Source organism: Thamnophis elegans, chromosome 4 (genome assembly GCF_009769535.1).
Source record: "Thamnophis elegans isolate rThaEle1 chromosome 4, rThaEle1.pri, whole genome shotgun sequence".
NCBI lineage: Eukaryota > Metazoa > Chordata > Lepidosauria > Squamata > Colubridae > Thamnophis > Thamnophis elegans.
In genome coordinates this window covers 57,152,692-57,179,960 of record NC_045544.1, presented here as the reverse complement: position 1 = coordinate 57,179,960, position 27,269 = coordinate 57,152,692, and the positions used below count along the sequence as shown (strand labels likewise).

The 27,269-nt window shown below is 40.3% G+C and overlaps 1 protein-coding gene across 1 annotated transcript; it reads right to left on the bottom strand.

The window, feature by feature from the left end:
- Window positions 1-15,731: 15,731 nt before the first annotated feature.
- On the bottom strand, window positions 15,732-17,350 carry LOC116507154 (AT-rich interactive domain-containing protein 1B-like). Its single transcript, XM_032215106.1, is given in 2 exon segments — window positions 15,732-16,077; window positions 16,080-17,350. Coding segments are annotated over 2 exon segments (843 nt in total). The 5' UTR covers window positions 16,663-17,350; the 3' UTR covers window positions 15,732-15,817.
- Between the last annotated feature and the right edge of the window lie 9,919 nt (window positions 17,351-27,269).

The following is a 27,269-nucleotide window of genomic DNA, read 5'->3' as shown; positions in this document are numbered from 1 at the left end:
ATTCTTTGGTGAGCTGAGCAGAGCAGGTGAGGTGTGGAGGGAACTGCCGATGCGTGTAGCTTGACTGTGTGGCGAAGCTCAGGCAACATATAAAGGGCTGGGATAGGCAGGACAAGCAAGGGTCTAGCAGGCAGGTGGGTCTAGCAGGCAGGTGGGGCAAGCGAGCAGGCGGGGCAAGCGAGCAGGCAGGGTGAGAAAGTGTTGAGTGGGTGGGCGACAACTGGGTGATTGGTTTAGGGGTGTGGCCAGCCAACACTTGCTACCAGTTTGGTGACCCAGGCCAAATTTCTGCTACCGGTTCACGCGAACTGGTGTGAACTGGCTGAATACCACCTCTGAGTACAATCATATAACCATAATGCCAAATTTAGTCTAAACATCTGGCTGACTGGGCAATCAACCATCATAGTAACAAATATAGCAGTAATGGATACAGAAGAACTGGATATCAAAAACTGAAAGCAAAATCATACTCAATCCCAAACTAAAACATTAGGCTGGCCACAAGTTAAAAAAATGAAGATCAGATGCAAATCATTAAAAAAAAAAACATGAAAGAGAAAAAAATGAAAAATGTAAAGATCAGAACAAGACTAATAAAAAAAGATTGGTTTAACATCAAAAAAATTGAAGCTTTGGGAATTATAAAGCAACAAAAAGCTGGTAAAAACTAATAGCTGGTTAAATTAAATGCTATAGGATCCTAATCATCCAATTTAAGCAAAATCAGCAATTTTGATCAGACAAGTGATGATTCTACCAAAATATAAATGACAACAGAAATTCTGAAAATGGACAATCAAAGTAAAAAGAAACAATTCAGTTTTGAAAAGATGTGTGGGGAAAGTCTATAATAAAAATGTTGGAAGGATAAAAGAATTTGAAGATGCATTTAGTAAAAATCAAATTGAAGATCTAATAGTAATAGCAGAAATTGTTACGAATTGACTAAAAAGGCTTAAAAATGATACATTTCCTAGAAATGATCAGTTGCATGGCTTTTAGCATAAATATCTGACTAGCTTATATCCAGTTATAGCTAAGTAGGTTAATGAAGTATGGCATAAAAGAGACATCAGTGACTGGATAATGACAGAAAAAATGCATCTGATTCAAAAAGACCCAGCATAAGGGACAAAATCACTAAGCAATAGGCTTATAACATGCTTGCTTACAATATTTAATTACTCACAGGGACAATAGGGACAGAATAACAGTATTGGAAAGGACCTTGGAAGTCTTCTAGTCCAACCTCCTGCTTGAGCAGGAAATCCTATAACATTGTCCATTCTCTTCTGAAAAACTTCCAGTGTTGGAGCATCCAGAACTTCTGGAGACAAGACATTCTACTGATTAATTGGTCCAACTATTAGGAAATTTTCCCTTAGTTCTAGTTGGTTCTCTCCTTGACTTAGTTTTCATCCATTGCTTCTTGTCCTGCCCTTAGGTGTTTTGGAGAATAGGTTGATTCCCTTCTTTGTGGCAGCCCCTTAGATATTGGGAAACTGCAATCATGTCACTTCTAGTCCTCTCTCCCAATAATTTAGACCTATGATGGTGAACCTATGGCACATGTGGCACACGGAGCCATTTCTTAGGCCATGCGAGGCATTGCCTTGTCAGCTGGCCATCTGATTTTGGCCTTCATTTTTGGCTGTTTTGCAGCCTCCGGAGGCCAAAATACAACCCTACAGACAACCCAGAAGTCTGTTCCTGAACTTCCGGTTTGCACGTTGGGTCGTTTTTCGCCCTCAGGAGGCTTCTCCGGAGGGCGAAAAACAGCCCTATACGCAAACCAAAAGTTGGAAAATGGGCCATTTCCAGCCTCCAGAGGGCCTCTGGGTGGTCGGGGAGGCAATTTCCACCTTCCCCAAGCTTCTAAAAAGTCTCTGAAGCCTGGAGAGGGCGAAAATTCCCCCCACACAAACACATGTGGGATCACTTGCACATGCGCAATTCCGCGGGAAGGGAAGAGGGGGAGGTGAGGTACATGATAGGGTCATTCACCTGGGGGAGCTTCAGGAGCTCCTCCAGTGGGGCCTCCATAGTGTACAGCTTCCTGTCCGTCCCACTGGGATTGGCCATTGTCCCTGGCTGGGCCCATTGCCATTGGATAATATCTAGGAATAACTGAGGGGCCGGAACCAGGTTCAGGGATGGAGGCACCTCCTTAAATAGGTCTGCACCAGGATCCTGGGGCCCTATGGTCACGCCCGTGGCCTGGTCAGATGGAGGTTTGGCCTCGGGGGCCGGAAGACCATCTGGGGCCCTGCTGCCCGGGCCTTGGTGAGAATGGCCCTAAACATGGTGGGGTTAAACAGGCCTGAGCTGGTGGCCTGCTCAGGGGCGGGGTTCTCATCATCCGAGAGAACCGGGACCTCTATCTCAGCCTCTTCCAGATCCGACACCTCACTAAGACCCATTGGGGTAGGAGATGACGCCCTAGCTTCGGGAGCCTTAGGGCGTGTAACCTGGCTGGCAACGGGGTTGGGCGCCACAGAGGGCAACTTGGCCACTAACTGCAACTTGCCATCGGAAATACCTTTTGATATGGCACGAGCCACAACCTCCTCCATAGTCCTAGATAGCATGGTCTTCTGACCCTGAGGGGGAGGGGGCTCTAATTCAGAGGGAGCCAAGGATTCCTCCTCAGCCACTGAATCTATGTCTGCCAGGGAGTCTACAGCCATGGAATGGGTAGGTGACCCCAAGGATGCCCTATGAGGGTTGGGGGAGAACCCAAAATCCTCACTGCCTGGGCCTACGGGAGATTCCCCTCACTGGGAGTCACTTCTGGGAGATCCATCCCCAATCTCACTTGGGGAGGGCCCCACTGGATTCTTGCGATGTGCGGCCTGGGTCTTCTGGAATTGTTTTTCCAGGGCTTTCTGGCGACATGGCGCCATTTTTTCCTCGGCCTTAGAGGCCATCCCCACCTTTGGCTGAATCTCCCTTGGGTAAGCACCCACCCCAACTCCCTTGGCTGATGAATTGAGCCTTCTACGTTTGCTGGGAGTGGGCCCGGTCTTTTCCCCTTGCCTCTCTTCCACGCTGTGATGAGGGCTGAGCTGCTTCTCCATTTTGGCAGCGAAGTAAACCATGTCTGAGGTGATCCTCACGTTGGGCCTTTGAAGAGCGCTGAGGCCTAGCCGGCTGAGGAGAAGAGAGGGAGACTGGAGCTGGCTGAGATAAACAGCCTTGCGCCCGCAGATCCGCACTGATGGCAGGTAGAAAGGCTGGTCAGGCCTAGGTTCCCTGGCAGCCGCTTGAGGAGAGAAGGAGGGCAAGAGCCTGTCTGGCCACCCAGTGCGAGGCTCCAGGCTTATGGCAGCCCTCCGCGGTGATCTGCTGGGTTAGACAGGCTGCGCGGCAAAGGCTGAAGCCCAGGAATGAAAGCGCGCCAAAATAGGAGTTTTAAAATGGCAGCCGTTCGCGCGCGTGCGCCTGGAGCGTTGTTGGGCTTTATGGAGCCTAACGCTCCTGTCAGGGGAATCCTGACTACCTGGCTGCCCTCCTAGTACTCACAAATAGCTGCCCGGAAGGGCCCCCCGACTCCACGATCTGCCCAAGGCAATGCCTGGGCTGTCAGCGCTCCAGGGAGCCTGTCTGCGCGGTGCGAAGGCAGACGGAGCTAACAGAAGACTAGAACTGTAAACAAAGCTATCTGCAATCTAAGCTAAATTTTCTAAAACAAGGTAAAATAAGGGAGCTACAACTATGCTAGAATTTGGGGTCCAGCTTGCTGCACAAGGACTGGAGCCCCAGAATAGATGTCCTGTAGGCCGACTGAGTTTTTTGAAACTGAGCCTCTGAGGCAACCAAGAGGTGGAGCTACAATCAATTTTAAAACTCAGTTCCTTGGGCAGCAAGCTGAAGTTAACCCGTGCTTGGACACTCCAAGCAGCGCCTAGGAGAAATAATGACTATTCACTATTCATTATAACATCACCATAGAGATACTGATAGATTACACCTGCCCTGGATAAATGAAGGTTTAATTCAGGTCAAACAAATTGTTGAAAAGAAAATATGCATTGGCTGATTATATATAGGACAACCAAAACCAGCATTAATGCAATTTAAAAATTGGAACTTACTGAATGTATAGGAAACAAAAAGTGAAAAAAAAAGATCAAGGGAAAATTAGCTAAAGATAAAACCTGTCAATGGCTTACAAATGGAAATTAGAACATTAAAAAGAAAGAAACTGGAGGCTTGATTTTGCCTGCTCAAGAACAAGCTATTCAAACTAAAGAAATCAAGACAGAAATGAAAAATTATAAAATGATTTAAAGTGCAGATTTTGCAAAGAAATAGAAGAAAGAGTATATTCATCTTGTATGAGAAGACAGCACAAAGTGATGATAAAGAACAACATAACACAGTTGTCAAAATGAATCCCTGGAACATTTGTAAAAATTATCTGTAGTAGTAATGAAAAATTGGTGGAAACATAGTTGAAAAAATATTAAAAATGAATAGGTTAAAATATTGTGGTATTTTTCAATATAGAGTGATAAAGTCTTGGTTCATAATGCATCAGATAAAACTGTAGTTGAAAAAAAGAAAGTGTGGAGAATTAATGTGGAAATACCAGGAGATAATAGAAAAAAATACAAAGCATTGGAGAACATCACAAAGTTATCAAGATTTGAAAATCAAAATTGAAAGATTATGGCATAAACTAGCTGTGGTAGTCCCAGTGTCAGTGGTCAGTGCTTATCAGTACCCTGATGCCATACCACAAAATCTTGGACAGCACTTAGAAAACATGCATATTGACAAAGTTTCCATCTGTCAATTGCAAAAGACCACATTGCTTGGATCTGCACATATACCACATTGATACATTACAACATCCTAGACACTTGGAAAGAATTTGATGCGTCTGATGGCCAACATCATAAAGAACTGGATCGATTTTGTCTGCCCACCAGCAGAAGAGAGCATCCCACCTTCAATGGCTTATACTGCCTAAATCTGTCTGGAGCATTCATTATATTCATTCAATCTTATATATACCTATTCATGAGTCTTAATCTGGCAAATGGGTAATACGTTTGCAATCTAAATCTCAATTATCTGAAAATGATGCTAGCATTTTAACTTTATTGGCAATTTAAAATGTGTGGGTGATAATATAAAACATAAAAGTTTACTCCAAAATATTTTTATATATTTGCATACTATATTAATGTTTTGTGTCAGCCAAAAACTAAAAAAAACCCTCCTGTTTGTAGCAACAGCTACAGCTGATTAACAGAAAATTTCATTTGCACCCAATCACATTGTACAAATTTAGGGTTGTTGTTTTTCCCCCTTTTGGAAAAAAGACTATTGGCTACATACATTGCTGCTTGTTTGCCTTCATTATCCTTTCAAATTACATAAGTAAGTGTGTATATGTTACAAAATTAATTCTTCAATAGTCATTATAATCATATATATTTTAATGAATACCCATATAAAGGTTTTTAATAGATTCAGCCAGCACTCAAGTCAAAAAGAAGAAAAGCTAGCGTCTGTCCAAAAAAACAGAAAAAACCAGACCCCTGTAACTGTACAACTGAATAACCAACAGCGAGAAACTATTATAGTTCTCCAAATCAACAAAACATCCGCTCAAACTTCTCTCTTTGCATGTCTTTTTCACAGCATCCAAATCAGCAGCTTATCTTTGTGGGTGAATTAGTCCTTCCTCTGCCAGGCAGGAGAGTGACTAGTCTCTGAATCCTGCCTGCATGTTATCTGTATACACATTCCATTTGAATCCAATTTCCTTGCATTACCTCTGCCCAGGTCAGGGATGAATGGCTGTCAAATTCCCCCAGGAATAAAAAGAAAACCTTTTCTTCCTGAGGCAGCAAGTTTCAATTCACAGAGCACATGGCTAATCTACATATGTGAAGGTCAAGGCACTTCAGTCAAGGAGGTTAAGAATGGAACAGCTCACATAAGGGGCTGTCTTAAACATCTTGGCAAGACGCCCAACAGCAAAGATTGTTGAAAAGCAATAGATAGCTTCTGGCAGCACTAAGGGTAAAAATATTTTGATCATGTGATGCCAAGAAAGCAAACCAACATGCTCCAAGAGAGAAACTTTTACAGTCACTAATCGTGCCATATTTTGAATTCTCCACAAAACAGTCCTTCCCCCAGCCCTTTCTCATGCTATGCAACCGAGCCCAGAGAAACGTGGAGACACTGAAATCTTAGGGGAAGCTTTTTATTTTCTAAGTTAAATGGAAACAGCAATAAAACCAGAAATATAAATAACAGTATTATAAACATCATAACAAATACCGCCTAACAAAACAAAGGGATCATAATTTCTGCCAGGAAGTCAAATACTTAACTTCATTTATTAGAGGAACTGCAAAATAAAATTAATTCTGTCCACTATAATAATTTTTCATTGGATGAACTCTGCTACAATTCTCAGTTCTAATGCCAGACACATTTTATATTCATATAAATGACAATTTCACATACAAATTAATTTGTATAACTTGCTACATCAATAAATATGAATAGTCATACTAAAGGTTTCTGCTCTAGACCTAGGCTGAAAAATATCTCTTTCCTTGATTGTCCAGGTGCCTATAAATTTGGTCCTGGTATATAAGAATTTAAAACATTTTTTTACATTGCTCCATCTCCATTGCTCTGCTCCAAGTTTTTTTATGCTGTTGAATAAATCAGAATGAAAATGGCTCCAAGTGAATGCAAATTATATTTCCAAATAAACTTTGGATCTATAATCTATACATAATTATAAATAAGGTAATCTAACTGTTTTGTTAAAGCCAATAGTTTTAACAAACAAAGGTAGCAAGTCACTTATAAATAAGACTATTGGTACCATAACCATCACCCAAATGTAATGGAGATTACTGCAAGTTTATAGTCCTTGATAAACAGTTCTAAAACTATTCCAGTTTCTTATAATCAATTACAACTTTCAATTCCTATGCATTGAATATTTTTTTATTTATACAACATTATATATTTCATTGCTCTTAAACCAACACATTATCTTATTGTTAACAACTAGGGTGGGACACAACCTTGAAATAACAAGTGTTCATCTATTGTAATTCAGACAATCATTTTAAATCATTCATTTTAGGTCTATCTTTCGAAGGTTGCAGAATCCAACCCACAATGCCAGATACAACCCAAATTAGATTTATTGTGGTCTGCTGACAAGCTTCTTGTTCTTTTCACTAGTGGGAGTGGAGAGAGCAAAACAGAGCATTTATTCAATCCCTGACTGCCTGCTATAAATGGTTAGTTGATTGAATTTGCCTTGTTGGCTCCCCAATTTTTACTTCAATAAATAGATACAAAAGTGACTGCAACTGGTTGCCGCGCCCCTTTTTACAAGGTTATTTCAAGAATCTATAGAAAAGATATTGTCATATTCAGTATAAAGGCAAATAAGCTTATTATGAAATCTTTTAGCTTCTGTATGTAAATATAAAACTAAATGTTTTAACATACAAAAATGTAGCTGTTTTACTTGTGCAAGCAACCTATGGAAGAACTTTAAAAGGGAAACTGTTCAGAGCAATCAGGAAAATTATGATAGTACAATTTGCTTTGCATTTTTTATAAGACAAATTATCTTTCTCAAGTTTGAAAAAGATGACCTCTGGCACCACTTGGTTAAAATGTTTTCTTTTTCTCTTTTTTTGGTTAGTATGTATGAACTGAGTTGTTTTGGAGAGACAAGCAACTTAAACTATTTGTCAATACTGAGATGCTGATACATTCATAGGTTTCTATGAGCGTCAAAATGTAACAATGTATTAATTTCTTCTATAGCAATAGCAATAGCAGTAGACTTATATACCGCTTCATAGGCCTTTCAGGCCTCTCTAAGCGGTTTACAGAGAGTCAGCATATTGCCCCCAACAATCTGGGTCCTCATTTTACCCACCTCGGAAGGATGGAAGGCTGAGTCAACCCTGAGCCGGTGAGATTTGAACCGCTGACCTGCTGATCTAGCAGTAGCCTGCAGTGCTGCATTTAACCACTGCGCCACCTTGGCTCTTCTATAAGCTATTACATGATACTATTATTATTATAATGCACAATTCTAACTATTATTTGAGTACCTCACCACAACTGTACTGAAATTAAACAAAATGTAGAAAAGCAGAAAAGAAAATATGGAAAAAGTATGAAATGATGAGATAGTTAAAAATCCTTAGTTGTTTTGTATTTGGAATTGGAGAATATATAAATTGGAAAACATAAGCTAAGCTAAATAAGTTCTACTGGTGGATTCAGGTATTTCTCCCACAATGTATTTTTACCTGATCTATAAAAGCCTGAATAGCCAGCTTCAATATTTCTATAATCAGCAGGTAAATGATGTAATGGTAAACTGTTTTAATAACAATTGAGATAGAGAAATATATAAAATACACACAGACACACACAAACATCAATCTGTGTTTTAATGGGAAGAGATACAGAATGAATAAAGCAGAAGTGCTGGACTTTTAAAATGAAGAAATGGGACACAGTAAAAGGACTATGTTCTTAAAATAAATAAAAGTAGAAGAATCATGAAGACACTAAAAGTTGCTTTCTATTTCTTTTTTATGGATAAAATGCTAGTTAGTTTCTCAAAGCTTAGATATTTATCAACATTATAAAAAGTATTGGTTATAAACAATTCTATTTCCTTACTAATGACAATGCTGAATAGAATTGAAACTGATAAACAAACTGTTAAAATATAAAGAGCATATCAGATTATCAAAGTACGATTACCTGTTCCTTATAAATTTTTCGGACTCTTGTGTAAATGAAATTGACAAATTTGTATTCCAAACTGAAATTTAATTAAGTCCATTTCAAATATACTGAATTAAGTTGTTTAAAAAAATATAAATCTTCAAATTCAATAAATGTAAAATCACTGAAAAAACCCAATCCTCTTATTGTTCTTTTTCCCTGTTATTGTCAATTAAGAAAAAAATCAATTGTTTGTTTGGCAATTAATGCACAATTTTGGCCAAAATAGCATTCTATCACAGTCTTTATTTACAAGAGTATCATCTATCATAATCTTCTAAGCCCATCATCTTTAGTAACATACTCCAGGACAGAATCTGGAATAATTCTGTGAAATGTACTCAGTATTCACCGACATTAGTTTGACATTAGTTTGCAATGGCTAACATCCTCAATAGAGGTGACCCTTCAAGTGTAATATAAAAACGTATAACATACCTTTGTTATTTCATATTTGAAATTATTCAGATGTACAAAAATAAAAAACCTACCTACACTTTATTTAGTTGGCCTATCAAATGAGCAATCAGAGGAAATAATAACAAGCCAGGAATGACCAAAAAAACAACAACCTGAGAGGATGTCCCTGTCAATTATCTTAATAGGAACACTGAAAAAAGAAAAGAAAAATGCAACTGATGCTGCAGGCTCTGATCCATGAAAGCTTGTGGCTAACAGATTTTTTCAGTCTTTAAAATGCCGAAGTCTCTCTATTAGTTTTACATTTGAAGAGAATTTCACTGTTTTTGAAGACTATTGAAACAGTCTGTGTTAAGCTACAAATTATCTGACTTGAGATGTTAAAGCAGTGTCATGCTTTATGATGCTCTGCATGATACAACTCATGGAATATGCCATCCTAAGCTCTTTTGTCCTGGCAAACGAATGCTTCAGGAAAGTAGAAACTTTAGCACATTCATGCTTTTTTTTTTTTGAACAAGCATGTGTGTAATCCCAAGGGAACGGCTTGTGACAGCATTTCTAACTTAAAATCTTAATAAGAGAAGCAAAGCTTTGGATCAGGCTAGAATGTGCAAACAGCCTTTAACTATTAAAACGAAAAGAGAAATCAATTCCATGATTACCTTTCATGAGTTCATAAAAACATTGCCCCTTTCCCCTCACATCTCTATTAATAAATGACACAGATCATCAAGACTGAAAGTAAGCATTTGTTCATGAGAAATATATTAAGAATCATAGGACAGGAGACAGCAAATTTCAAAGCTGTATTGAAATGTGATGCCCTACTGGAGCCTTAGCAAGCTTGAGGGCAATTATATGAATGAGAATACACACACCATTGCTTCATAACATGCAGTATGTGAAAATTTCGGGTCAATCAGACTAGACTTAATATGCTGACTAAGCATAATTAACCTAAGAGTAAAAAATATGATGATGCTCATTTTATATGCTGCCTTTTCCCCAAACACAAATATATGCTATTTCATTTCCAGCAATATGGAAGATACAGCAGTTTGAATAGTGATTTGGATTTATTTTGTTAAAAGGTAATAGAGTTGTTTATCAGCATTCACTAAATTGAAAGAAATGTCTTTGCTTGAACTTCCTTTCTAAATCTGATCTTATATTTGCCTACTGGAATAATAAAAAGTTTGCATTTGGAACAAAGGGAAAGATATATGCATGCTGCTCCAACATCATGCTTATATGCACTAAATATTAGGGCAAATATTCATTTTAAAGGTGCAAATTAAGGTTCTACTCATGTCAAATCATGGTGAGCAGCACACTGCAAACATCCTACTATTTTGGCACACAACAATGCCAGGGGAGAGGCCAGAGGTAGGTTCTTACTGGTTCGGCCGAACCGGTAGTAACTTGGCGGCCTAGGTTGATGGAATCAGCAGCAACCCAGGTCTGTCACGCCCCCAAACTATCATCTTTTTTTTTGCCTTATGCGCAAGCACAGACATTTTTTGTATTGTGCATACGTGCGCTATGTGCATCAAGCACACACACACAAGTGTGCATCGAGCACGCACAGCGCGCATGCAGAGCATGCATCGAGCACGCACACACAGCACGTCCCTGAACAAACCAGTAGTAGCGGCAGCCAGAACCCACCCCTGGGAGAGGCCTACCCTTTTAATGAAGAATTCATACATATTATGTGGCAGTTTGATCTACTGATTGATCTACTACAACTACATTTATATTTTATGTTTTAGGAAAGCATAAGCTTGCCTCTTAGAGATTACATGGTGGAAAAGTCTATAAAACTGACTATTTAGCTCAATAGTTACCTCAAGCAAAGTTGAATGTAAATTTCAATTGAGAACTCAATATTCCAGCATCCTTAATATTTCAAAAATCAATAATATGCACCAATGTCCTCACTATTAATAGTGATAATTGTAACAAAGAAGCTATTAATTATATTGCTCCATTACCACAGAATTCATAATTGAGAATTTTAATCACAAACTAGTACTGAACATATAATATAAAAAGCATTGTTTTCTCATATTAGTACTAATAATCTATAGCTATAGAGCTGATATTCATCAGTGTGTGATCCTGCAAGTGTGTGATCCTGCAATTTCACATTACATTCAAAACAATGAATTACAGCTAATTCGAAAAAAAGAGAAAGGGGACTCCTTTATAGATAATATATTCCTATAACAAGGGCTGTGGTTTTTAAAAAAAACAACAATCAACTACCTGATGTTTTTCTAATCAACTATTATCTAGAGAAGTCAAGAGCTGAAAAAGAAAGAAAAAGATAACTAACAACCATTATGCTTTATATAATTTTTTGATCTATAGCATATGTAATAACCTATGACACCTGAAATGTGAAGTATTTCTTTAAGTCACTTGTATCGTTGACTCTTAATCTTTAGCCTGTATAATCACAAAACTAATAATCAAACTAAATCTGAGGCTCTTATGTACTTCTGTCCTAATTGTACTACTTTTGATCTTATTTGTAACTATAGATGCTACAAAGATGGAGCTTGAATAGTCTAGGCTTCGTGAGATTTTCATTTTATTGTTATATTTGGTAATCCTTTTACATTTGGAACGGGCTATGATTAAAGTAATTTAAATTGTTTTCTTAAGCAAATGAGATGGGAGTATTTTGCTCAAAACAGAATTCAACTCCTATATATTGAAAACAAACATACCTATAAGCAATAATGCCATCAAGCATCCAGATAGTGCTCTGGCTTCTATTTTCTTTATATTACAGAGATTATTAAAATAGTTACTGCATATCTGGACTGAGCATTACATTGTGCACATGTGTACAGGTATATCTGTACATTTATTTGTGTATGCATGGGCATTTATAAATAGATACATCTCACATATATGTTCTGGTAACCATTTTAATCCACACTTTTCAAATGTACATGTTTTTTGCCAACAGAAATACAGGAGAAGTATATAGGTATAATTTTAAGAATCTGATCCAGAGAAAAATATATTTTAAAAAATAAATATATATTTTGATAACCTTTTGCTTTTTAAAATAGAAATACCATTTTAAGTCTATTATTCTAAATGATTTCAATTGTAATAGAAAAGTAACAAAAACATTACTAATGAATGATATTCATTATGAACATTAGTACTAAATGCTCATATGTTAAAGAAACTTGTCAGACTACATTTTATAAATTGCACCCACGATATTTCAGTGGCGAACAAGTATTTGCCCTACAAGCAGGATATGCTGTAAAATCTATTTCCAAGGGTCATGATAAGTTTATTATGATTCTGATCTCTTTTTAGCTAAAATTGAAAATTCACAATTTTCCCATTAAGATATCATATAAAATGCAGTTTATCTTTTCAACATATTAAACTACATGCAAGAATAATCTCTTGCTTACAGCACAGAAAATTAAACAATTTTAAATTGAACTGGGATTATATAGACACACACATTGTGCTAATGTTTTTATTAATCTTAGAAAATTAGAAGAAAACAGAGTTAACTTTTTGAATTTTTACTTCCTCATAAAGGAGGGGGGAAAGAAGATAGTATAATATTAAAGCAATAGCACTATATTGAGACAATAAGACAAATATGTTTTCAGTGTACCCAAAGATTCAAATTATTTTTCTGATTAGCCCATCACTCACTACTGCAGTTAGTTTCTATTCCAGAACACAATCATTTAAATTTTATTTTAAAACTGAGACATTTGGTATTTCCAAATAGTATATATGAAAATCTATTTTTCGTATTCCTTTTCCTTAAAACAGATTCAAAGATTTAGCATTCATAATAGCATGGTCCTAGTAAGTAAAAATGTCCCTAGTAATACTAAAATATCACTCTTTTAAAAAATTGTTTATTTTATTGCAAATTAAAACATAGGTTTTCATTTTGTCTTTTAAAGATGAAGAATGAAATGAAGCACAGTAATTTATGTTTCTAATCAATAAATTACAAATACAAAAGTTTTTTTTTAAAAAAATAGTTTCCTGAATGTTAATATAATTTAGAAGCAAAAAAAAACCACAGACCTTAAGCAATATTAATAAGTTATCTAATAGCTACATATCTAAGGGCGTGAGTGATACAATAGTAACCAATGTACAAATAAAATTAACATCACCCAAAAATATATATCTAATGCTAAGGTAATATGAAATTCTATAAAAGATCAATACTCAGCAATAATTCAGTCACACAAATACAGATCTAATAAATGCGGCATAGCACAGCAAAAAACACAAGTAATCGGCTACAATTCTGTTTGTTATCAGTCCCAATGATTTAAAATTTAAAATATTTATTTATGCTAGTAGAAGGAAGGAAATTTTCAAAAACCATTAACAAAATAACAAGCTAAACAAAAATGCAAAACAAAAGGAAGAAGGAAATTAATCTCCCTTTCTAAAAAGACTGTTCATTATTATTGCTAATGTTTAATATAATAGGTAGTGGTGTGCTAAATCCCACTTAACCTCAGCTATCTATCGATGACTGACAATTATTTCAGCTTCTTCTAAGAACATGTAACCTTGCATCTGTGAGCAAAAGTGCTCAGTTATTATTTGTGGCAAGAATTTTTGTGACTGTACTGCTCAGCAATTCTATTTACATCAGCAATGCTAAATGCCCAATGGAGAAAGGGGAGCCAATCAGATGGCAGATTAGATGTCAACTCAGAGGCAGCTGTCTGGAGACTATTACAGCCAGTTTACCTCCACAATTCAAATTCCAAACCTCGCAAAGGAGATCAAGTCACTCTTTAGGCTCAGACAGCAGAATAAGAAACATCAAGGGCGCGGAGTTATTTCCTACTGTTTTAAAGGTGCTAAATAGGAAACTTAAGCAAGCATTGTTCAATCACCATCTGATACCTATTAATTTGGCAAACTACAAGATACATGTAATCAGAAAAGATGTATTAGTCACCAGAAACCCTGACTGTTGATCTCTTACTGCACTCAGGCTTTTTCTAGTTAAAAAAAAACGGACTCTTTTCACAACAGATTTTTAATTATTTTCCTCTATATGCTTTCAAACTGAGTGTATACAGACTGGAAAGGCAGGAGAAACATGTAAAAAGAAAAGGTCATCCAAAGAACAATGTGAGCCTTGAAAATTATCAGTAGTAGGGCACTATACAAGCTACTTAGCCTGTTTCTGCTGGTTTTCAGAATACAACTGCATTCAAGCAAAGCAATGTGTTAATAACTTTAGAGGTCTTTCTAAAATAATCAGGACAGGATAAGAAAGAAAGCATGTTAACTGGCACAGCCAATAAAATGACACTGGTCCCTCCCTTTCCCACTCCAAAGTGGTTCTCCTCAGGGCCTTGTGTGTTCAGATTTCTAATAAGTCTAGAGTAGCAGCACTGGGTGGGGTAGAGTGGGTCTCTTGTATTGTTCAGCGGTCTCATAAAAATGGTCTTATTTTTTCGAAGAAAAGTCATTCCCCCTGTGATGCCTCTCTAACCTAATCAGAGTCAGACATTGTGCATTATCCAATCCTGTTAGGGAGGCAGCAAGCAGTTGAGATGGAGTAGTGGGGGAAAAGTAAAGCAGAAAGTAAAGGTTGCATCGGACACATTAACACACGAAGTTAACCCACAACAACGGTTTGCTCTTTGGGGTTCTTATGGTTACCTGGTTCCTGCTGAGGGTCTGTCCAGTGCTTCCAGGGCTCATAGCAGGGTGATTTCTTTGTTGTGCAGCTGCCCAGGCTGGGTTTGCAGCTCCATACTGGGAGCCCATGTCCTTGCCCATGACTGCCTGCTGACTTCCTGGGGCGGCTGCGGCGGCTGCTCCCTGAGCCGGCTGCTGCGATGGGGCACCGCTGGGGCTACTATAATCAGGGTAGCCCGTGCCATAGCTCCTCATCATGGGGCTGGGGGAAGTCAGCAGCTGGTTCAAGGTTGGGGTGGCTCCAGACGGGTGTTGGTTTTGCCCGGAGAATCTTTGGAAACCCGCAGCCCCGGATGCCTTTCCCAAGCTCCCGGCGCCGCCAGGGCCCAGCATCATGCCCTGCTGGTGCTGCCTGGGAGAACTCAGTACCCCAAAAGCAGAGGACGAGCCCCCATAGCCGCCTCCTCCTCCTCCTGCAGCCGCCGCCGCTGCCGCCACAGCTCCTGTTCCTGTGTTAGTGCCGCCGCCAGGCCGGCCGTAAGCGCTCGAGTAGTGGTTGTACTGATTGTTGCCGTAGCCTTCGTGCGAGTTGGGCAGGGGGTCCATGATGTTGGGGGCCGCCGCGGGGTGCATTAGCCCCATCCCGGGGCTTTGTTGTCCGCCATGTTGATCAAAGCAAGGCCCGGCCCGGCTCGCTGAGGAGGCGCCTCCGCCGCCGCTACTGCCGCCGCTGCCAGCGTTGCCGTAATAGCTATTAAACTCCGAGACACCCACCGCTGAGGGGCCGCCGCCGTCTCCTCCTCCAGTGCCGCCGCCGCCACTGCTGCTGCCACCCGCTCCCTGAGGTGGTAGCGGTGGTGGTAGCGGTGGAGGCGGCGGCTGCTGCTGCTGCCCGCCCAAAGGTCCCAAACTAGGGTGGTCGTAGCGACTGTTGAGGTGCTGCTCGCCCATTTTGTCCGGCGGCGGCGTCGCCTCTTCCCCGTCCCCGCCTTGATTCAGCAGGGGCTGAGGCTGCGGCTGGCTTTGGGGCTCGGCCTGTCCCCCCAAGCCACGATCTTTTCCTCCATGTTGCTGCTGCTGCTGCTGCTGCTGTTCCATGTCTGCGCTGCTGGGCTGAGCAGCGCCGCCGCCGTTGTTGTTGCTGCTGCCGCCGCCGCCGCCGTTGTTGTTATTCTGCATCGGATGGTGCTGAGGCGGCGGCTGTGGCTGGAATTGATTTAGCTGTTGGTGTTGAACTGCGTGGTGGTGGTGGTGGTGGTGGTAGTGAACGTGGGGATGCTGGGCACGGAGGTGAGCTGGGTGCTGGTGCTGGGCAGAGGGGTGGTGTGAAGGTGCGGTGGCTGGGGCATCGCCTCCAACGCTTTGCAACTTATGATTAGGAAGCAGCCCTGTCTCCATAAGAAAAGAAGAGGAAGATAAGCCCGACGCGCTTCCAGGGTCTTTCAGAACCAGTTCCGAGGAAGAGCTGCGGCCGCTGCTGGTAGCGTTGTTAGGAACCGCGGCGGTAGAAGTTGCATTACTGGCCATGTTCACTTCATTATCTTGGTGGAGAAGATGGTGATCTACATTATTCAATCGGCTGCCGCTCGTCCCATCTACGACCCCCAGGAGGGAGCCATGTCCAGCAGCTCCCACGGTGCCAGCCGCGGGAAACCCAGAGTTAAGATCCTGGCTTAAGTTACCCGTCAAACTCTGGGTTTTGACCTTGCTCTTCTTGCTCGCACTCATCGGAGCCGCTGCTACTTGCGCGGCCATGATCGAGGAGACTCAATTATCTCCCTCCCCTTTCCTCCCCCCCCACTAGAAAAACGGGAAAAATAAATAAGGGTGTGGAATTGACAGGACCAAACACAATTCAAAACTGTCCCTAAAGCACAGGAAAACAGATTTATTTGATGAAAAAGCCAGTATGATTATTGTAGGCGCGTCCGCGCGCGCGCGCACTCACGCGCAGACAGCAAGGGCTTTTTTTTTCTTTTTGGAAAAATGACAGAAAAGTCCCCTCCCAAAGTCCTTCATGGAGATTAGAAATTGAAGAATGCCTTACGCTCCGTGCCTGTCCCTGCTGAGTGATTTCATAGTGAAAGTTGTTGTTTTGTTTTGTTTTTTAGTCTAAATGAAAGTTTTTTCTTTTCCTCTCTAGCCCGGATATGGGTAAATACACGTCTGGCTGAGCCTATCAGGCCCAGCATGGCTGGGAGAGGGGGGGGGGGAGGAGAGGGAGGGAGAGGCGAGGAGAACGAGTTCTAACAATTATTATCCACTTCTCTGATTATCCTGGTACGCGTGGAAAACGCGGACTGGATTTCTCTTCCGTTTCCTGCTGCAGCTCTTATGGCAAAGAGGATCCTCTGGAAAAGAGAGACGGGCAATTCCCAGCTTCTTTTCGGCAGGCTCCATCCAGGACCAGGAAAGCTGACAAAGCATTGTAAAACCAGGGACGGAGGCTGCACCTCCCTGTTTTCTCTTATTCAAAGACATGTAAAAAGAGGGGGGGGGGAATGCCTTCAAATAATAAAAAGAGCCCTTGGAATAAGAGGTTGGGTTTTCTAAAATATACCACTTTGCTATTTCCTTCTGGCTTAAGCAAGGTTATTTAGAAGAGTAAGAAAGAGGAAGAAGAAAGAAAAGAAAAGAAGGAAGAAAGGAAGGAAGAGAATTAAATAAAAAGGAAGGAAGGAAAAAAGAAAGAAAAGAAAGAAAGAAGGGGACTCTATGGTGTGAATAAGAAAAAGAAGATCCAATTAATTTTTGCCATTAAAACTATATATGGGGGTATTTATTTACTTAATTTAATGCCACCCAACTTTCAAAAGTTTTTAGTAACTACCACACAACAACCAAACAGTCATAAATTATTTCTCATCTATCAACATTTATCACACAAGGTGCACAAAACAGAGTAAAAAATTAGGCACATGAATGAATTCTAAACTCACAGAACACCAGGCTCTATAGACAGGTACAATCCAAGCACCATATGTGATAAGACATGCATGTAAGTCTACTCAGCTCAAGATAAGCCCTTAATATATGCATAAAGGGATCTTCATTCAAAGGACTGATCCAACCTACTTTTACATAATGGGTTTCTTTGCTGGATTAGACAGAAATATCTGGGTCAGTAAGACAAATGTCTGGATTTGCTATTATATGGGAAGATAAAACATGATATAAAGATGTTTTTTTACTTTCTACATTTAAAATCAGAATTTGTTCAAATGCTATCACATTTTTCAGGGTTGATTATATTATTGTTATTGTTGTTGTTATTATTATTATTATTATTATTAACTTAGTGTACATCTTTTACAGGGTAAGTTTATTTCATGGCTCCTGCATTTGTTTATTAAGTAAAAATTTCATATAGCACATATAACTTCCAATTAATAATTCCTAAGGCTGCTACTCTATCTCCCTTTACCTGGGAATGAGCTACAATAAATGGACAGAGACTTATTTTTAAGAATGGAATTGTTCTGCTGACTACAATCCTCATACAATAATTTTTAGAATATATCATTCTAAAGCCATTAGACTTACTTTTGAGGAATGTATTGCACAATATTTCTCTAACAAGTATTAGGTTAACTTGCCAAGTGGGGGAAGGGTCTTGTTGGGCAGTGGCCTTATCCTTTGGCATGAATGGAAAGGATATACACTATAAAAGCAGTAACTGGTGAGTTGCACAATGTGTAAAGCAAAGCTATCAAGTATCATTGGTATTGACCTGCTTAAAATGAACTTTAATCCATTAATTAATTGATAGATTGATTTAAAAGCAGCTCAGGCAGCTGCTCAACTAAAATTGGCTGACATCCCTTGAAAATATGTTAATCTAGATCTTTCACCCTTTCAAGTACAAAAGGATGCTAGAATGGCCACTTAAATTATCAACATGGTCTAATTATTCTAAATTGGATGCCAAGTTTGCTGCTTCTGCAGATGATGCTATGTTTCCAGATACAAATTGTTGCATATGAAGTGTATATTTATAGTACTTTTACTTTGTTACATGCTACCCATAGCAGTTTGTTGATAACACATTGGTAACACATAAATATTTCTTTTACTGCAAAATAATTTCTTTTTTCAATTCCCAATATTAGTTTATTCTGTCAATAACACTGTTGCCAAGTAATAATACATTGTATATCTTTTTGCTGATTATATCATTTTCAGCAGCATGTGTGACCAGCAATCTGTGGCAGCAACAGTTCTGAAATTGCTACTGTGTCCAGCTGTCTCAAAATCCTAATAATCATTTGCATTAATGATGCTCTTAATACAATTATTATATACAGGGCTGTTTTCAACATGTTCTATTAATTTGTATGCACAGCAAGGATTTCCTGAAGAGAGTAAAATATTTCCAGCACTATCGTTACGTCCCTTAACAATGGAATTACATTTGGTGTATGTAAAACATCTTTGATGATCGAAAGAATGATTACTTCTCATTTTATTAAATTATTAGGTATAGAAATGACTTGCATTTATATAATAGCATATTGCCACTATTAGCATTAACAAATTAAGGCCTATTTTAATGTAATTAATATGCACTGTACAGTGATATCCACTAAGACTCCATTTCTAATCCACCAATTAAACCAATGAGAGTTACAATGTTATCTCAAAAATAAAAAGCAAACCTTGGTTTTAAGTTTACAGTTTAAAATATATGGTAATCTATTAACTTAAAAAGATGAAATCATTACATTGGAAGGGACCCTTTAGACAGCCAAATCTAACTTTTTCGTAAGGAAACCATATTAATTTCTGGGTTTTCACTTGTTTAAACACATCTAGTGAAGAAAAGTCCACCACCTCTCTGGAGGTGTTTCACTGTTGTATTACTGTTATTAGGTAGATTTTTTCCCCCTGACATTCAGTTGGAATTGCCTCTCTATAACTTAATATTTTTCCCCATATAGTGTTCTCTGGAGTGAGAACAGATCTTGACCTTTTTTCTACATGACATCTTTTCAAATATGTGAAGAGTGCTGTAATATTCTCCCTTAGTCATCTTATCTCAAGATAAAACAAACCCATCTCCTTTAATCTCTCCTCATAGGACTTCGTTTCTATTAATTTTCACTGCTCTTCAAACCTTTTCCAATTGCTCTAGATCTTTTTTATGAAGAGTTGTGCTTAGAAACGGACACAGTACCTGAGCCAGAGTGTGACAAAGCAAAATGAAGTGGAATTATTACTTCTTGTGATTTGAAAATTGTATTTCCATTGATGCAACCTAAAGATGAACGTGCTTTCTTTGTAGCCAAATCCCACTACTAGCTGATCTTCAGATTTCAGTTAACAACTATTCCAAGTTCTTTTGTCCAAGGATAATTATTAAGCATGTTTGATTTTTCCCCCCCTCTAAGTGAAGAACTTTGTACTTGTTCCCGTTACATTTTATACTTTTACCAATGGGTTGAGTAAACAAGATTACCCAATGGGCCAAATCTTTTGAATTTTATTTCTGTAGTCTAGGCTATTAGCCATTCCTTCTAATTTTAGGATCATCTGGAGATTTGATATGCATTCTCACTGCCTCTTCACCCAAATCGTTAATCAAAATATTGAAGAATGCAATAAGCCCCAGGATTGATTTATGTGGCACACCATTGATAGTTTTCTCCAGCTAGATAAGGAATCATTATTAACATTCTTGGAATACAATTTGAGTCAAGTTTAGGTCTATATAATTCCCATGTCATTCAGCCCATATTTACTAGATTGTTAATTTATATGACAGGATATTTTGTGAGATGCTTTATTGAAGTCAAGATACGTTTATAACATTTGTATAACCAGTAACCAGGTTCCCCCATCAAAAATAGATACTACAAAAAGTAATTGTATTGTACTATTAAAAATAGTAATTCTACCACAATACCACAGGTAAGCTAATTGTGTTCATGACACCACCCATTCATTCCATAGACTATGAACTTTGATTACAACCTCTGCAATATTAATTACAACTATGAAAGCAATCATTTGTTATTATGTGCAAACTTGCCCCACTGAAATTGGAAAGACTTCAGAATGGACAGGGATAGAAATAAGATTACACTATAAGAATAGCTTAAGTAGATTTAATTGGAAGTATGACAGAATTCTGCTTGATTTTTTTTTTAGTGAGACTACTGGTGGCTCAATTATGCTAAATTGTGCCTTTTGTTTTCAGATGTCTCTAAATTCTTCAGGTACAGTATAATAATTCTTATATTTCAGTAGCATTTTTCTATACCACAAAAGTCAAAGTTGTTATATGGTTAGAAGCAGATAGAGTAGGGAAAATTGGTAAGTAATTCTAGTAGGAAAATCAGGTGTATACCCAAGGGTCATTATATTCTGTAACAACAACAAATTGGAATTCTGTGCAAACTCCTAGAAAGGGTATATATTTCATCTTTGTAGAAGAGAGAATAACGTAACTGTAACCTAAATTCATGCCAAGCAATCCATCAGCACTTGCCAAGAGAATACTAAGTATAAGTATAAGTATAATCTTTATTGTCATTGTACTTAAATACAACGAAATTGGTTTTAACCTCACTGGTGCAAAATTATAACAGAAACGAAAAAAGAAAGAAAAAGAAAAAAACTAGCGTGTGCATGGAGTGATTGTGGTTGTATTTAAAAGTCTCACAGCCCAAGGATAGAAACTATCTTTAAACCTGTTTGTTTGACTGGCTATACTTTGATGTCTTCTGCCTGATGGTAGAAGTGCAAAGAGACACTGACCAGGGTATGAATCATCTCTGAGTATCTTCCTTTCTCTGCTAAATCAGCGAGATCTGGCAATGTCATCAAGTGGTGTCAGAGGGCAACCAATGGTTTCTTGAGCCGAATTGATCACTCTCTGTAGTGCCTTCCTGTCTGCCGCTGTTAAACCAGCATACCATACTGTAATACAATATGTGAGGACACTTTCTATGGTGGACCGATAGAAAGAGGTCATCAGCCGTTGTTCCACCTGATTTTTTCGCAGGACTCTAAGGAAATGAAGTCTCTGTTGGGCCTTTCCAATCACCAGAGACGTGTTGTTTTTCCAGGTGAGATCTTGACTAATAAGCACTCCCAAGAATTTAAAAGGGGAAACCCTCTCCACACAGCCCCCCCTAGATATACAGTGGGGCAGGTTCCTCTCTGGGCTTCCGGAAATCTAGCACTATCTCCTTTGTCTTACTAGTATTTAGATGTAAGTTGTTTCTTGAGCACCATGCGGATACCTTCTGGACTTCTTCCCTGTATGCTGATTTGTCCCCTCCAGTTATGAGACCCAACACTGTTGTGTCATTATGATATTGGATGGATCAGAGGATATGCAATCATATGTATACAGCGAGTAAGGGTATGGGCTGAGCACACAGCCCTGAGGGGAGCCTGTTCTGAGCTTCAATGTGGAAGATGTAAACCCTTACTGTTTGTGAATGATCTGTCAGGAAGTCTTTGATCCATTCACAAGTGAGGGGAGGGAAATTCAAGTCAGTCAACTTTTCAATGAGAATTCCTGGTAAGATGGTGTTAAACATCTTAGTTATTGAGCCTTTTTGACATTTTCTTCTAGATTTTTTTTCTTTTCTGTATTCAAACTCTAATTAGACATGTTAAACTTCATGTGGTTATTATTTAATGTTTTCATATATAAATAGATATGTATATGCATATTCTAAAATACTCGCTTATTCATTTATTCTTTCATATATCCACACTTAAACTGATGTGCATGTGTAATTTAAGACTCCTGATAAGAAATATTGGCTTAAACTCACTGGGGCATTACAATGTTTCCTCACTTATTTTGCAGATAGTTACAGACAGGATTATAAAATGCAGGATACCAAGGACACATGATTTTAAAAGGCTGGTTTTTCTAGACATTGGAATAAAAAGTGTTAGTGTGTTTTACTCCAAATATCTTTGTGCCCAAGCTAAAGATGGATCATTGTACATCAGTTTACAGCACAATTAAATTAACCTATCAGAAAAAATACATGCCAATTTCCCCGCTCCCATAGTGGCAGGTACCACACCCTAAAACCATTAAATAGCATTGTAGAGGTTTTTTTTATTGTAAACAAACACAAACAGACAAAACAGAAAACATGAAACCATCTTCCATTACAAATTACAGAAAGTGTGTCGGTTGGTTACAAGATTTTTGTGCATCCCTTCCATAGTCATCACTTACAATTCATATCAAATCACATATTATTAAATCAAATATATTTCTATACATTATTATTATTATAAATCTTTTATATCACATTTATTTGACAAGACCGAGTGGCTGGTGTGTTTCCCTCCTACTAATTGGCCAAGTGTTCCATCTCTCAGGCTGGGGGGTCAAACAGTATGCCCCTCAGACAGGGTTCGCAATTTGGGATTCCTCCTGGACCCACAGCTGACTTTTGAACACCACTTGTCGGCTGTGACCAGGGGGGCATTTGCCCAGGTTCGCCTGGTGCACCAGTTGGGTCCCTACCTGAACCGGGAGGCCCTCACAACAGTCACTCGCGCCCTTGTGACCTCTAGACTGGACTACTGCAACGTGCTCTACATGGGGCAGCCCTTGAAGAATATTCGGAGACTTCAGCTTGTCCAGAATGCAGCCGCGTGAGCGATCGTGGGTGTACCTCGGTTCACCCACGTAACACCTATCCTCCGCGAGCTGCACTGGCTGCCTATTGGTCTCCGGATACGCTTCAAGGCGCTAGTCGTCACTTATAAAGCCCTTCATGGTATTGGACCTGGGTACTTGAGAGACCGCCTGCTGCCAATTACCTCCACTAGACCGATTAGATCCCACAGATTAGGCCTCCTCCGAATTCTATCCGCCGGCCAGTGTCGACTGGCGACTACCCGGAGGAGAGCCTTCTCTGTGGCTGCTCCGACCCTCTGGAACGAACTCCCTGTGGAGATTCGAACCCTCACCACCCTCCAGGCCTTCCGCAAAGCCCTCAAAACCTGGCTGTTCCGACAGGCCTGGGGCTAAAGAGCTGTTGCCTCCGTCTCGAATGGTATGACTGTTGTGAGTTTTAAATTATATATTGTTATGTTTGTTTGTTTTTTAATTTTTGTCTGTATCCCCCTTCCCCGGTTCGAGTTGTGAGCCGCCCTGAATCCCCCTTCGGGGGAAAAGGGCGGCATACAAATACAATAAACTGAACTGAACTGAATTTAAGCAAATTCTCATATCATGAATCCAATATATTGTATAAAATTTATTATAATTATTAAACATTCATTTGACTATAATTGTTTTTACATCCTTTTGTATAAAATATTCTAAATTTAAAGTAAAACTATATAATGGCATAGCATTGTAGTTTCTGAGTAACATACGAATATCCTAGTATTTTTTCACACTGCAAGTCATTTAAAAAAATCCTCAAAACATAAAATTATAGTAAGGTAAAGGTAAAGTTTCCCCTCCGCACAGATGTGCTAGCCAGGGATGTGCAGTCAGGGGAGGCAGGGTCTCACCACTGTCATCGTGAAAAGAAAAAAAATGTAAAAGGAAAAAGGCTGAGGTAGTTGCTGCCAGAGTCACAGTGGATGACTCTGCTTAGTGCTTAACTGTTAAGAAAAGCCTCTAAAAAAGTGCCCTCTACAGGAAGAGGTGGGAGAATCACGTGCCTCATTTAGTCTAGTTTAGTTTAGTTTTTTTTTAGTTTATTATGATTTATAGGCCGCCCTTTTCCCTGAGGGGACTCAGGGCGGCTTACAATACATGGGAAAGGGGGTGCAAAACAAAAACACAAGACAGTGCATGAATAAAAATAAAACAATAAAACACAACTTTCATTCAACATTCGGGTGGGGCAAATTAGAATCTTATCCCCAGGCCTGACAGGATAGCCAGATCCTAAGGGCTGTGTGGAAGGTCTGGACGGTGGTGAGGGTGCGAATCTCCACGGGGAGATCGTTCCAAAGGGTCGGAGCTGCTACTGAGAAGGCTCTCCTCCGCGTAGTCGCCAGTCGGCACTGACTGGCGAATGGAACTCGGAGGAGGCCTAATCTGTGCGATCTAATCGGTCGAAGGGAGGTAATCGGCAGGAGGCGGTCTCTCAAGTACTCAGATCCACTACCATGGAGAGATTTATGGATGGTAAGTAGCACCTTGAAGCGCACCCGGAGATCAACAGGTAGCCAGCGCAGCTCGCGGAGGATAGGTGTTATGTGGGCGAACCGCGGTGCGCCCACAATCACTCGCGCGGCCGCATTCTGGACTAGCTGAAGTCGCCGGATGCTCTTCAAGGGCAGCCCCATGTAGAGCACATTGCAGTATTCCAGCCTAGAGATCACCAGGGCTCGAGTGACTGTTGTGAGGGCCTCCCAGTTCAGGTAGGGTCGCAACTGGCGCACCAGGCGAACCTGGGCAAATGCCGGTCACAGCCGACAAATGATGGTCGAAAGTCAGCTGTGGGTCCAGGAGGACTCCCAAGTTGCGAACCCTATCTGAGGGGTGTAAAATTTGACCCCCCAGCCTGAGCGATGGAACACTGGCCAAATTATTGGGAGGAAGACACAACAGCCACTCGGTCTTGTCTGGGTTGAGTACCAGTTTGTTAGCTCTCATCCAGTTCTTAACGGCCTCAAGACCCCGGCTCATCACATCCACCGCTTCATTGAGTTGGCACGGGGCGGACAGATACAGCTGAGTATCGTCCGCGTATTGGTGGTATTTTATCCCGTGCCTCCGAATGATCTCGCCCAGCGGTTTCATGTAAATGTTAAATAGTAGGGGTGATAAGACCGAACCCTGCGGCACCCCATATGTTAGGGGCCTCGGGGACGATCTCTGCCCCCCAACCAACACCGACTGCGACCTGTCCGAGAGGTAGGAGGAGAACCACTGCAAAACAGTGCCTCCCACCCCCACCTCCCGCAGTCGTCGCAGAAGGATACCATGGTCGATGGTATCGAAAGCCGCCGAGAGGTCAAGGAGAACCAGGATGGATGCATGGCCTCCATCCCTGGCTCTCCAGAGATCATCGGTCAATGCGACCAAAGCGGTTTCTGTGCTGTAACCAGGTCTGAAGCCGGACTGGAAGGGGTCAAATACTAGCTTCCTCCAAGGACCATTGAAGCTGGAAGGCCACCATCTAGTCTATCTTTATGATTACTTGAGCAGAGTTAAGCAAGGGTTAAAAGCCGAAAAATTCCTTATGTAGATGAAGCACGTGGTTCTCTTGCTGCCTCCTGTAGAGGGCACTTTTTTAGAGGCTTTTTTAAACAGTTAAGCAGAGTCAACCATTGGAGATTCTGGCAGCAGCTAATCCAGCCTGATCTCAGCAGCTCTTGCCTTTTTCCTTTTACATTTTTACATTTTCATCATGGCAGACAAGAGCAGAGTTGAAATCCTCTGTGAAACACCTGGAAAAGGTATGTGGGTCGGAGGGAGGGGGAGGAATTCAAAATTAATGTAATTTGTAAGTAATTGTATTATTGTAAGTAATTTGTGTATGTGTGTGTTTTACCCGCCTCTGCTGGCGTGCAGGCTGGCACTTTTTTTTAATGTTTCGGAACCATTCCCATAAATAAATGCATTTATTGGGCAGTAGGAAATCCCTCAGCTGGGAAGTGTCTGAGTTGAATTTGGCAACCCAAAACTGTTAAAGTGAGGAGGCTGACCATTCAGCAGGCATGTTTACAATCATTTTCCGTTTCCTGTCTAAGGGGAACCACTTTAAGTATGGGGTGTCTTCATTAATATAATCTGCCCCTTTCTCCTTCTGATGCTGTTTTGTAGGAGAGGGGAGAAAGATGGGTTCTCCCTTGGTGTGGTAGAGCCCTTCTCAAAGCCCTGCTGCTGTGTCCGACATAGAGGCGTCCCGCCTCTATGGCAGACACAGCGTTGGGGCTTTCCGAAAGCCCCACCAAAGCCCCATCACTGTGTCTGACATAAAGGCGTCCCGCCTCTATGGTGGAGACAGCACCGGGGCATCTGAACGCCCCGCCGCTGTGTCCGACATAGGGCAGCTTTTGCCTGCTTGCTTCACCGCACGTCACTGGTGCTAGCTGTCCCTGACTTTAGGGGGCGGTGCTCATCTCCATTTCAAAGCCGAAGAGCCAGTGCTGTCCAAAGACATGTCCATGATCATGTGGCCGGCATGACTAAACACCAAAGCCACATGGAATGCTGTTACTTTCCCACCAAAGGTGGTTCCTATTTTTCTATTTGCATTTTACATGCTTTCGAACTGCTAGATTGGCAGAAGCTGGGACAAGTAACGGGAGCTCCCTCTATTACGTGGAGCTAGGGATTCGAACTACCCAGCTGCCAAACTTTCTAATCGACAAGCTCAGCATCTTAGCCACTGAGTCACAGTGTTCCTCCATAA